General features: G+C 38.3%; 1 protein-coding gene across 9 annotated transcripts in view; it reads right to left on the reverse strand.

The window, feature by feature from the left end:
* Nucleotides 1-359: 359 nt before the first annotated feature.
* MBNL2 (muscleblind like splicing regulator 2) overlaps nucleotides 360-12,913 on the reverse strand; it is a 110,208-nt gene continuing 97,654 nt past the window's right edge. For 7 of the 9 annotated variants that reach the window (XM_071549299.1, XM_071549344.1, XM_071549326.1 and 4 more), the window contains one exon: nucleotides 3,174-3,288. In XM_071549299.1, coding sequence (XP_071405400.1) covers nucleotides 3,274-3,288 — 15 coding nt within the window. In that variant the 3' untranslated portion in view covers nucleotides 3,174-3,273. Of the gene's footprint in view, nucleotides 3,289-12,913 lie in introns of all 9 variants that reach the window. The other 2 variants (XM_071549335.1, XM_071549307.1) reach the window with 1 other exon arrangement.

The following is a 12,913-nucleotide window of genomic DNA, read 5'->3' on the forward strand; positions in this document are numbered from 1 at the left end:
GGTCAGCCCCGGTTAGTACCGGGTGCTGTGACAGTCCCGAGGACTTCACTTTCACTGTCACTGTCCAAGCTCGCTTGGCCGTGGCAGATGGACCTTGGGACTTAAACGGTGTGGCCAGTTCTGCGCACGCTGTGCCTCACCTAAAAAATCCACTGCACAGGCTGGAAGGGCACACCCACGTGGGGAGGGCCCTTCCCAAATCTTCATTGGCAAAGCCTGGCCATACATACATACAAACTAAACTAAGCTAAATATATACTTTTTGGAAAAGTCCTCCAGTTTCTTTTGGTTATTTTTTGTCACCCCAGGCCCCTTTTCCCAGAGCCGCACTACACGAAAGGATCTCCCTGACTCTGCTCTCATTTTAAAATGCTTCTTTTTATTTCAGTTGTTGTACATTGGGTGGATGAATTTAACGTCACAACAGAAGTAGAACGGCTATTTAACAGACCACTAGTAATTATATATGCTGAAAAAGAGTGAATGGAGGGGTTTCTTTTAACTGTTACCGAAATATTCATTGTACGTATCGTCAATTATGCTGGATGAGAGAGGCAAACAAAACGGTATTTCGGTGAGGTGCTGTATCCTTTGAAGAAAATAAATGCTGAGACATCCCAAGTTACTTGAAACCATGTCCCAGCTACAGTATTCACTGTCTCTGTGTTGGCCCATCTCATGGTTCTTTTGGGGGGTTGTATTTGTTGTATTTTTTTAATTAAACAAAGCATTTAAAATTTAATCATTTTCATTAGACTTTTTTTAAAATATAAATGAAGTTTTGGCAAATAATATTTATACAGAAAAATAGTTTTAGATCTTCCCAAATTTTGAAATAGTCTATAAAATTACTTTATAAATAAATAAAATGCAGAATCTGTTGTACATGTATTTGCACATCTCTGTAATTGCCTCCTTACTGTTAGCATAGGTTTGCACTTGTACAGTTTTCAGGAATATTACAAAGTCATAAAGTCGGAAAGTGGATCTCTTATTAAAAATACATTTTCTCTTTTTGTCTGTCAGTTTATCTGGATGAAAGACCTGATGTATCTGAAGCTTCGTCATCCATGGGCAAAAATATTGGATTAATTGTAAAAAACATAGAATAACAGTTATTTTGAAACATAAAAAGTTCACACAAAATGATGTCTTGAAGAGTTATCTACATAAAATATTTAAACAACATGGATAATTTACCATTTAGTATTATACAATAAGCTACCCAAATGCCTAAATTAACTATTATAAAAAAATAAAAACAACTTTGACAGATATAGGCAAGTTGCAGTGTCAACTACCTAGATATAATGACTGAGAAAGTCTACAAATATTAGTGTTTTAATAGTTTATAATGGTGATACCTTAACTGCTAAAGTAACAAGTTAAGATACATTATTTTTGCACAAATTAAAACTAATGCAACGTTACAAGCACTATGTTAATTTTACAATCGAATTGTGATTATTTTTTCTCTTTCGGATGATCAAATCTCCAGCTTTATATATAAATAGATAGTAATTAGACATCAGACAAACAAGATTTAGCCCGGAAAATAATTTCCTAGACAAATAATAATATGGTTAGTGCCTTCAGTCGTTCAGAACAGGCAGTGTTGCCAAAGTTTAAAATAGTTTACAATCAATCTGAAGAGGTTAAGTTAAAATACTGCAATCACTAATAATGTCCACATAGAAAACTTATGCTGCAAACAATTATACATAATATCCACTTATAACAGCTGTCTTGTTTTTTAAACAATAATTTAAAAACTATGTCATTTATGTGATACATGTGCAACATGTAAAATGTGAAATATGAAATATTTGGTACAATAGTGCTTGAAACAAATCTCAAATCAAAGAAATGAAATTTTAATTATACATATATAATTACCTTGTAAATCAACAAAGTATTTAAAAAAGTAAACAACATTAAAATCTGCTTCATCCATATATATGTATGTATGTATATATAACATGTATATAATTGTATTAAAGATATCTTCATACTTTTGTGACATAAAATATGTTTTTAAAGAAAAACAATTAAAAGAACTATTTTTTCTCCACTCTAATCTGGTTACAATCTTATAATCCAATTAAAAAAATGCAGATACAGTAATGATTTATTAAACTGAATCTCAATCTACATTCTTAGTGTTCAGTTAATAGCCTAGATTAAAGTCACCTATGAAGTTGCAGTGACTCAACTGAATTTTAATTAAATTAGAGTATCATACAATCTCTTTATCTATAGCCTTTTTCACCTTTTCTTTTGTTAATTTGGTCTTGTTTTGTTTTGTTTGATTTTACACTTCTAGAAGTTATTTCTTAACAGCTTGGATCTTTTGGTAACCTGACTATGAGTTTCAAAGATTATTCGCATCCGGTGAGATTTGACTGTTGGCATCAGGCTTACTTTCATCAAGTCTGATGTGACAAAATTTAGGCACTTCTGCAAAGTCTCTTTTAAAAACATTATAAATATATTCGTAAAATAATATTCTCAAGACTTTGTTCTTTTGGGGATTGAAAGGGGTATGAAGCTCATACTGTGCAAATTTTTAAAATTTTCTTCTGCTATTCTGCTATGATTCAAATGCAACTTCTCCATACAAGTCAAACACCAACCATGTGCATCTAAAGAATTTGTGCTTTCCTTTGGACTTCTTGCTAAAAATATCAGATTGGCAGGATGATGTGCAGGACACTGGGCTGCATTTCACTTCCTCTGTCTTGGAATCAACTCACCAGGGGAGCAAAACCAAGATTTTTTTTTAACCGAGAAGAACACCTTCAATCATATTTTGGGTGAAAATTAAACCTGCAATTGGGATAAGTTTTTAGCCAATACAACTCAATTATTGCTGAGCTCGAAAGATTCATAAGCAATGAATCTCACGAGACAAACTTATCTGGACCATTTTCGTTAGGTGTAGTTATGGAGAAAAGACAAAATTTGCAAGAATTAAACTATGCTTAGAAAATCTTTAAAACTAAATGTTACCCTTTATGTCTTGAAACATCACAGCTGGTATCAGGTAGTTAACTATTTTAGGTTGGAGTATAGTAAGCATACCATATTTAATATTCATATATGACATAGCAGCACTAGCTTTTTTGAGTTTTTGATTTGTCCATAAGAACAAATTCTTGACTTAGCATGCAGTTTGTGGCAACTCTAGAGAGGAGGAGACGGGGTAGTATGTACAGTAGCCGTGCTTGGCTGTCCGCAGGGAGGCTTCGTGACACTCCGTTCCGCTCCTGCCGGCTATTTCAGGATTATCTGTTAAGAGAAAGGAAAGTGTGATCGTGCTTTTAGGGGATGCAGGGAGAGCAGCTTGCCCAGATGGCCGGTGCTGGACTAACTAAGCTCAGGCGCAGCTCACACAGGGCAGCATCCCATGCGGGACAGCATCCTATGTGGGACAGCATCCCGTATCCTCATGCTGCCTGGGAGACATTTGTGTTTCACAAACCTAGTTGTCTTCCCCACATAGAGGTCCTCATGTTTATGAGAACGTGCAGAGACATTTTACGTGTCAAAATGCTGGAGGTGGTGCTGAAGGCACAAAGAAGGGCCTGGCCATAGGTGGGGTGTGCATCATCAGCGCCCTGGCTACCAGGGGAGGTGGAAGCAGCCCTGTGCCTCCTGAGGGAGCTCAAAAGTGCATCTGTGCCTGGGGTGACCCTCCAACTCCTGCCATGCTCCCAGAAAGTCAGGAATGAATATGGAAACAGTGGAGGCAGGGCCCCTTGCCACTAACAAGCAAAAAGATGTATCAGGCTGAGTGTTTTCACAAAGTTAAGTGTCTTTTCAATTCACTTACAGCAACTGCTTATTTCCTAAAAAAAATACCTTCATATCAGAGATCTTGAGAGGTTATCTCACGCTTCCTTATGCCAGGGAATGGAATTCAGGGGACAACCGTAATGGTACCTCTGTGAGCCTAACTAGTTACAAAACTTGTTACTTTACCTCCATAATGTCTCAAACTGTGGGTGGAGCAACCATTTTACAGGTGTAAACTTTCGTGTTTCCAATACTGGTAAGGTTAAATGCACAATGTGCCCAGCACCAACTCCACCTGCTCACAGTATTGGAAAATGGTCTAGATTTCCATCACATGCCTGGAATGTCTGTCAGTGAAAGTGATATCAAGCCAGGAGTGTGATATTTTATCATGCCATTGCTAACCTGTGCTCCAGACTTAAACACAAGTCAAGGAATTAAGAGTCTATCACCTGCTCTTTCTGTTTAATTTGGCACTCAGCATAATTTTAAGCTGTATTTGTAGGTGGTATGCAAGGCAGTCATTACAGCACTTTGACCTACTTGTGTATTACAAAGTTACACCATTGCTTAATGCAATATTTATATTAAAAGGGAAAAAAAGTGTTTTGAAAGTAACTTCAGCAACATACTACCTCTGACATACAGACCTCCAAAAAGAAACAGGCTTGCCTCTGTGTGGAAGGTGTTTGTTCTAATCCCCTGCCCATCCAGCCTCCCTACACCTCACAGCACCACAGCCTTGCTCTCTGTACACAACTGCTGGCTCCCTGACCCTGCCAAACCTGCCAGTTTGACAAAAAGCAGTCTTTGATTACCATCAGCACTGAAAATGTGGTGACACGCGAGTTTCCATTGTAATGATGCTGTACAAACACCTGCTGCTCCAAAGGGCTTAACATCTAAATACATCATACACACAACAAGGACATATATTTTTAATGAACTTCCACCCATTGTGAGCATGTTAGCTTATCGCCTATCTTCTGTTTCCTATTGAAATAACAAAGAAATACCTTTGCTTAAATAATAAAGCCCTGTCTGTGATAACCCTGGTCCAGTTCCAGCACAGTGATTTGATAGTACGTACAAAAAACACAGCCATGCTGAAAATAAGAAGTGACCAAGATTTTCAGCACTGATATTTTTAGCAAGTTACAACTCAACATGTCAATGTAATTAATAAAGCAGCTTTAGCTATACTGGGTTAGCCATAATCACACAAGTGTATTTAAAGGATCCTAAGGTCTCATTTAATGGGACATAACCTGAAACCTACTCAGTGTTAAAAATCCCAGAATTTCAGACACTGCAGCTGACTACACAGTCGGCCAACTTTTGTGGGGATAATCTTGCATTTTCCTGTAGCTTTTTTGCTCCCTATACAGGAGACATAACTGCCCCTTGTGCCAAGATTTCTTTAGTCAAATAGACCCACAAGACCAATGTTTCCAATTTCCTCAAAATGCATGACAGAGAAGGCAGAGAGCCTAATCTCAGGCTGCTTCATGGGAAAATGGCACTGTGATGACTGAAGTGCCACTCACCCTGCTGTGTGTGAGGCAGGACAGAGGGGTCCTGGGCAGTGTGAAAGAGCAGGCACCCCTCCTCATCCCTGCCCTGGTGAGTGGCAGTGGCAAAGCACAGGGTCAGGACTTCACTGCTGTGTCCCTGTTCCTCCTGTTTCTCTCCTGTCAAACCTCAGGAAACAGCAAAGACAATGTAAACACTTTCCTCTGTGTGTGAGCATGTCCTGTTTACATGTTGTGGGTGCTGGAGGAGCAGCTGGAGCCCTCCCTGCCATGCTTCTCCTGCTGCCACTGGCTACGGAGCCGGCCTGCTCCCACCACACAGCCCTCAATGTGCCACCCCTCGTGCAGGGGATGTAACTAGGGCATGTTGCACCCGGCTATTTCTAGTATACGTAGGAGTCCTAGGGAAAAAACCCTCAAGTCTCTCCTTCAGAACAAGCTTCTCCAGTGCAGTCGCAGAACTGAGGAGCTACATTTCTTTTTTAACCTTAGCCACGAAGTGTAAAACATCTCCCATACTCTTTAATTATATGTTCACACCCTGTTTCTCAAAAGATATCACAACTCTGCCACAGCTACATACACAGGCATCACCTTCTGCAACTGTTTTTTTTCACAGTGTCTGACAAAGAAACATAAAATGCTAAGCTAATTTACATGGAAAACACACTGTGAACCTCTTCTGTTTAATACACAAACAAAGTAATAAACTGTGATGGAAGATGGAGGCTATCTAAGCCGGCATGGCTGCTAATTGCTCCATCACTTGCATGCTGAAAAAGAAGGTGGTGTACAGAATATACGGGCAAAGGAACATCCCTGCAAACACTTACTGGAGAGTCTGCATTGCCTCGTTAGTAAGTCCAACAACCTTCATGTTCACTACTCTTTGAAGAATTACACGTCAAATACACATATATATGACTTGTCATATTTGCCATGATACTATTATATCTTTATACTTCACAGCAACAGGATATAATGTATTGACACTTTTACCATAGTATATATAAGCATAAACCCCTGAAAAACAAGACTATACAATGAGTATGTATTGTCCCACGTACAAAAGTCTACAGGTCAAGCATGGGAAAGCATTTCCTCGTGCTCTGTATGGATAAGATCCATAGGTGTGGATACAGATGTGCCAGAAAACATACCTTCTGCTGCTGCAGTAAGATACCTAATAAGAACACTATTTCCAGCATCAGCAGAATGGCCTGGCACTTACAGTCTGGGGTAATAATGCACAGAAGATTTCATAACAGGAAATGGCATTTTTTGGAGGCAATCACAGATATAGGTACCCTCTCCATTGCCTTCTTGCTTGGGACCTGTTTGAAGTGACAGAAAGCTGACTACCCTTTAGACTAAAATTGCTGAAATTGTGCCAATGATAGTTATCAGACCTCACTGAAACTAGTAATACATAGACTGAATCTCACTGTCTGCAAAATGCTTTTTAGCCACCAAGAAGCCACAAGAAGCATTTGCACTTCCAAATTTTCCATCTCTTTAAAGGTGGCATTTTCAGCTTCTAAATGTCAAGACTTTCTTTTCTACCAGAGCACGGCTCTTTTAGACCTTTACTTTCAGGACCTCTGAGTGATCATAGTAATCATTAAGCACCCTGTGCAACACAGAAAATCCCTAAATTCGGACAGGGTTGATTCTAAGGATGACAATTCTGCAGTGTCCTCCTGGGGAATGACATCCAAGAGAGCTGTTACTGCCAATGGTTTCAGCTTCTCACTGACTACCAGCCCACAGTCACTGGCAGACAAATCTATGTCAGCTTGGGATTTCCTAAGACCCAACAAAGGCAGCTGTGATCAGTCTCAAGACTTAAAAAGTAAAACTGAGAGTCTCTTAAATTCCACCTTTGTGAACTCTTTTGACCTTGCTACAGCTTTACTTGATACAGTTAATTGAATTACCAAATTACTAAGGATCATGACTAGGTACTAGAATTTCAAGAACATGGTTTGGCTTTAGATTTTCTGTTTTGAAGCTACAATTCACAAAGCTTTATTTTCTCTGAGTTAAATTTATCTTCCAGTTCCAGATTTATTATACAACAATGAATATAGAAAATTTACCATTCTGCATGAATTCCTTGTACATGAACTCTTGTTCAACTGAAGACCTGTCACAGTGGATCAGCCGGAAAACATGACTTTGCATCTACCTATGACAAGTTTCTCTATCAGAAGTTTTGAAATTATTACTCCAAATCACGCTGTGCTCTATAAGCATTAATATATTTTAAGAGGACATTAAGATTGTATTTGACCTCCACATTGCAAAGCACTTATCCCTCCAAAAATACACAGTAAACAGTTTGGACTGCTCAGCCTTCCATTTTAAAAGCAGTGTAGTAATAGGAGGTTCTTGTAGACAAGATTCATCTCACATGATTTCAGACATGAATGCCTCAGCTGGTCACCCATTTTACATCTTCCTAGTCTACCTCAGGCAACTGATTTTAGCATGAGACAGATTATCGACTTGTGATGCTTTTTTCCCCTCTATCAAATATAAGAGTTTGTGGCAAATAGTTCGCACTGAGGTATTTAACTTTTGGACACCTGCATCAGGACAGACAAATCCTTCCACAGTGACATTTTTGTTTTCATGTTTTTCACATGAGTAGCAGACTGGTCAGATATATCTGGGGTATACATTAAAAACAACAGATATTTTCAGACAGCCAGCTCATATCAGGCTGCCTCATAACTTCTCCCGCTTTCTAAAAATAAAACTAACACCAAATATTTCTTCCCTATGACATGGAACCCAAGACTATTTTTATTTCCCCAACACTATTTTTATTTCCCCATGCCTTTGGGAAATTCCTCCATTTTTTTATTTTTCATATTCTTTTAGAATGTTCTTTTGTGGTATGTGCCTCATTTTGTTTCTTCAAAATAAATCAGGGGGTTTTTTTTAAATAATTAGAAGTGGAAAAAGATGAGTAAATGTTCAGACACATACTGAGAGTAATCTCTATCATATCAGTTACGCCTGGTCATACCTCATTTTTACATAGCCTTATGGATGGACTTTTTCACCTTCTTTTCCCATAGCTTCTGCAGCAGCACCTCCATGGAGCACCATCCCAAATGTTCCAATCCCTCACCCCAAGGACTTCCACTGACACTCTCCCAAAAGGATAGGTTTTGCCCCTGTCCTCGACTGGTTAACAGCTGAGCTGGCTCCAACTCTCATTTCCATTAAATGCAGCCTGGCTTCTTTTCTTTGCTACTCCTCTCTTGATGGCCATAAACTTCATTCTCATTTCCAGCATGTTATCATTTAATGTGCTTCATTTTTCTCACTAACCATGGTCCTCTCAATCCAGTGGGGAAGGAGGACTTTATCTTACTGTTACTCAATCCAGTGCAACCTCAATACATTTGTCTACTTTGCTCATCAATAAGGTGACCTCTGATTTGTATATAAAGGGCAGAGATGACCTCTTCGGTTGCCTGCCAACAGTGCCTAACATGGCGGGGAGGGGGGGGCAATTGGGTGTTTCCTGATGGGTAGGGGTGTATTTGCTTGGCTTTTTCATAGCCCATCCTCTCACATGGTTATTCCGGTGCCTTGCTCCATCATCTTTTTTCTTCCCTAAATCTGAGTGTGACCAGTTCTGCCTGTCCCATATATTGACAATATGCCTCTGGAAAAGGCTGAGGGTCACGTGTCCATGCTGAAGTGGACACATCTGCTTGCATGTTCTCATTCTACCAGGCATAAGGTGTTGGCCATCAGAGTGTCATAAAGCTGACAAAGACCTTGTCTGAATCCAACTCTTCAAGATGATCTAAAAAAAAAATCAGGGCAATTATGGGATTCCAAAGGGCTCAAGGGCTCAGCAGCATCATTCTTTTCTTTAATATTCACAAGGTCCTGAAAGAGAGTCTAAAGCCACTTGTGCTGCCAATCCTTTAGCTCACTTAAGAGCTTCAATAAGTATTTACTCAAGTAATTTACTCAAGTAATAATATATAAAATTGAGTGCATTTTAATACGTATTTACTCACTCTGGAGAAACAGGACTAGTTGTTTTAAAAAGGAAAGCAATCTGGCTTTATTTATTCTTCTTTAAAGTAATAAATAATGCAGTGCTAAAAATTTATCATAACATACTCTAATATATTCTACCAAAACCTATTTTTAACTAGTTGCACAGGCAGCAGACAAGACTAAATAGAAATGAGAAAACTACTGCTATAATATTTTAGGAGCACCCAGACAGTGACTGTTTCGAATAGCCACTCAATTTTACCTTTCAGCAGGTCTGAGCTACTGCAATCATGCGTTTTGCACTTCCTACTTTTAGGTCATTACCCTTCTCTTTTTGAATTTTAGGAACTGCCAGAAAACTCTTACACAGAGGAACTGAGAGCATAAATGAGTGAAAGGCCAAGCCCAAGTTGTGCATTATCTGTGAAAGTGGCCATATTCCTCTTGCAGGGGAGTTATTTCTCTGACCCTGCAATTTTCCTAAGCATCCTCACCCAGTTTTCTTTTTCCTGGAACTTAACTCAGACACAGAAAGGTACCCAGCTTAGGTCCATCACTGTTACTCATCAGACAGCATGTTTATAACATTTGTGTCAGTTTTATAAAACTCATTATACTTGTAACTTCTCTGAGGAAATCTTAATCTTCATGACTTTTGACTACCTACTGCTTCCTTAATTTTCTTTTATCTGAATGCTCTCTCATAAACAGATGTACATACTTGTGTGTGTCATGGAAGATAACTTGCCTTAAAAATTAAGTCAGGCAAGTTAACAAATTTCTGCCTTCAGCTGAAAGTCATGACAGATACAACCAACCAACCAATAAATAAATAAATATAAAGATGTTTCTACTGTGGTTACATGGGCAGCCTTCTGCACACTCAAAGCCAAAGACTGGTATTTCTGGTAGGCAATTAATCATACACTGAAATAAAAATATGATCTTTGTTCAATTCACAGAAAAATAGTTGAAAAAACTAGAGATGTGTAGATGCAATTATTTCAAAGAACAGAATCCTAAACATGTACATCTGGAGCTCTGCACTGCTCTGTGTGGTTAAAATTTTATGATGGAAAAACACAGACTCACATGAGCCTTGTGTACGCACGATGAAACAAACTCATTTTCCCCCAAATGCCTACAAAATTAGATGACCTTAGAAAAATTTTCCTATGTTTAAATAATAAATATATGCCCTAAAAGACTTTTACTCCACTTGTCAAATTATCATTTGTTGAATAATTGAAAGCAAGAAAACAAAAGGAATTTTTCATGTCAAACATCAACAATTTAATTTCAATGATATGAAAGCTAAAAAGATATATAGGTATAACAGGATATAAAGCTATAACAGGAAAGGGAAATCTGTTTTGATTTTTGTTATATAAAAGAAGTGTTTTCTTACTGCTGATGTTGTGTGACACTGCCATCTAGCAGGCTATCAGAAGAAGTCAGGTTTTAATCCTATACATGCGAGAGGAGTGTGATGGGAGAATTAAAACCAAATCAGATATTTTCCCATTTCTTTCCACTGGCTTCTTGTATACAAGCATGTGATCTAAAATTCTGTATGCAAGCCTGAAGTCTGCCACATCTACAGAGAAACAACACACTATCTTAAGAGACAAAAAACTATTATTAAAAGTAGAACAAAGACTTGGTTAGAGTTTGCATGAGACTAAAATACAGTTCCTTTACATTTTCCAGGGTAATCTTTTGTCTTTGCTTCTTTGTTACCTTACAGTTTAAGAAAACAAAGTTTTGTCATAAATTTTGTAACATCAGTTTCTTCAACACAATTCAAAGGATCTTTTCCTGACACTGCTTGACATTTGTTGTGGACTTCAAGATTCAAAACTCTCACTTGAGTCTGTAAACTGATAATTTCACAAGTTACAGCTACACTTTCCTGTAACTTGGTGTCAGACAAGATAACTTGATGGAATTGAGGCTTGTGATTCCTGGTTTTCTATCATGAAAAACACAGCAGGCAGTTTAAATTTGCATTTCCTACTCTGACAAGCTATTGCTATTTAAATACCTTCTCTAGAGAATTGACTATTCATGATAAAGGGTCGTTTTGATTTGTTTCTCCAGCCTGGTACAGGTACAAGGCAAGATGTCCAGTCCTGCATTCCACATGCCAAGGCACCATAGATGGGCTTGGTAGATGCCCAGCACTAACATGTTTTGCTTATGTTTTGGCCAAGGCTGGCTCCCTGCAAGTATTCCCTCTGATAATGTGTCTGAGAAAGAAATCTGTTACTCTGCCTCCTTTCTTTGGACTTCTTTGAATGTTATATTCAATTCACCTTTTCTGTTGTTAGAACAAAATTTTCTAAAGAGGTATTTAACTTGGGACTTCATGAAATTTTTAGACCAAAACTTTCAGTCATCTTTCAGTCATAAGAAGACAAAAATTGTTTAGATACTCAGTATTCCCAGCAGAAGTGCTTTCCTACCTGTTCCCCCATTCCCTCTGAAACTGCAATTAAAGATTTTCAAATCGCTAACAAGACTTTTGCACAGGTTCTTATTTGTAATGTTCTTACATTTGTTTTCCCTTCTCACCTTCTTTTTTTCCTACTATTTACTGGATTTTTTCATTTCATTTTCTCAGTATATTGCTACTCTTCCCTCAGTTTACAAGTACAGCAGTTTTCCATGAGGAAGAAAGTGAATGAGAGACAGTAAAAGCCTGTCAGTAGCACTATGGCCATACCTCTGCCCTGCCAGAAGGTCTCCCAGGGTTAGAGAGGTAGACTGGAGAGGAGGCCTTTTTGCGGAACACCAGACAGTATTTGCAAGAGGGAACAACTAGTACTTCTGCTTTATGCAGAAGGAAAGATCAGCTTGAGTAGGTGCCACATGACATTTCAGTCCAAGAAAAATCTGCCTCCCTTGGGAGTGGTGCTGCCTTTGCAGGCACCTTGGCAAGGAAAGGTGTTCTGTTGCTGCACGTGCCGGTTCTGCTCCGTCCTGAGGGAGCTGCCACATATGGTGCCTCAAATCACAAAAATTTGCCATGTTTGTATTTTACAATATGTTAACTAGTTTTTGAATTCTGAAGCAAATATTTTAATTTTCCTTTTCTCGAACATAAGTATTTTTATTTTCACTTAATTGTATTCTAACAGATTTTGACAAAACTGAAGGCTACTGAATCATTTCATAATTAATATCTGCATAATTGCCACCTAATTCAGTGAGAACGCTGATGCATAATTTAAAACAGCTGTGCCAGATAATCACAAGCCTTAGCATGAGACAGCCTGTTGATCTTATATTCCTTTTCAGACACAGCTTATGAGTGCTTCATTCTTCTATTGCATCTGTCCTTTTAATTTTTCCTTCCTGCTAAAAGGTCATATAACCTGTTGTCACTAAACAACATCTTCAATCGGCATTCTCTCTAATGCTATTTTTATACTGTCAGTCTCTGGCTCATTTTCATTGCTACAGAAAACATAGCCAGATACTGTTCTGAACTAAAAGACTCATCATTTTGAATTTGGTAATTGTCCTCTAATAACCAGGAACTAAGGAAGCACCAA

Source organism: Pithys albifrons, chromosome 1, assembly GCF_047495875.1.
Source record: "Pithys albifrons albifrons isolate INPA30051 chromosome 1, PitAlb_v1, whole genome shotgun sequence".
In the NCBI taxonomy this organism is placed as follows: Eukaryota; Metazoa; Chordata; class Aves; order Passeriformes; family Thamnophilidae; genus Pithys; species Pithys albifrons.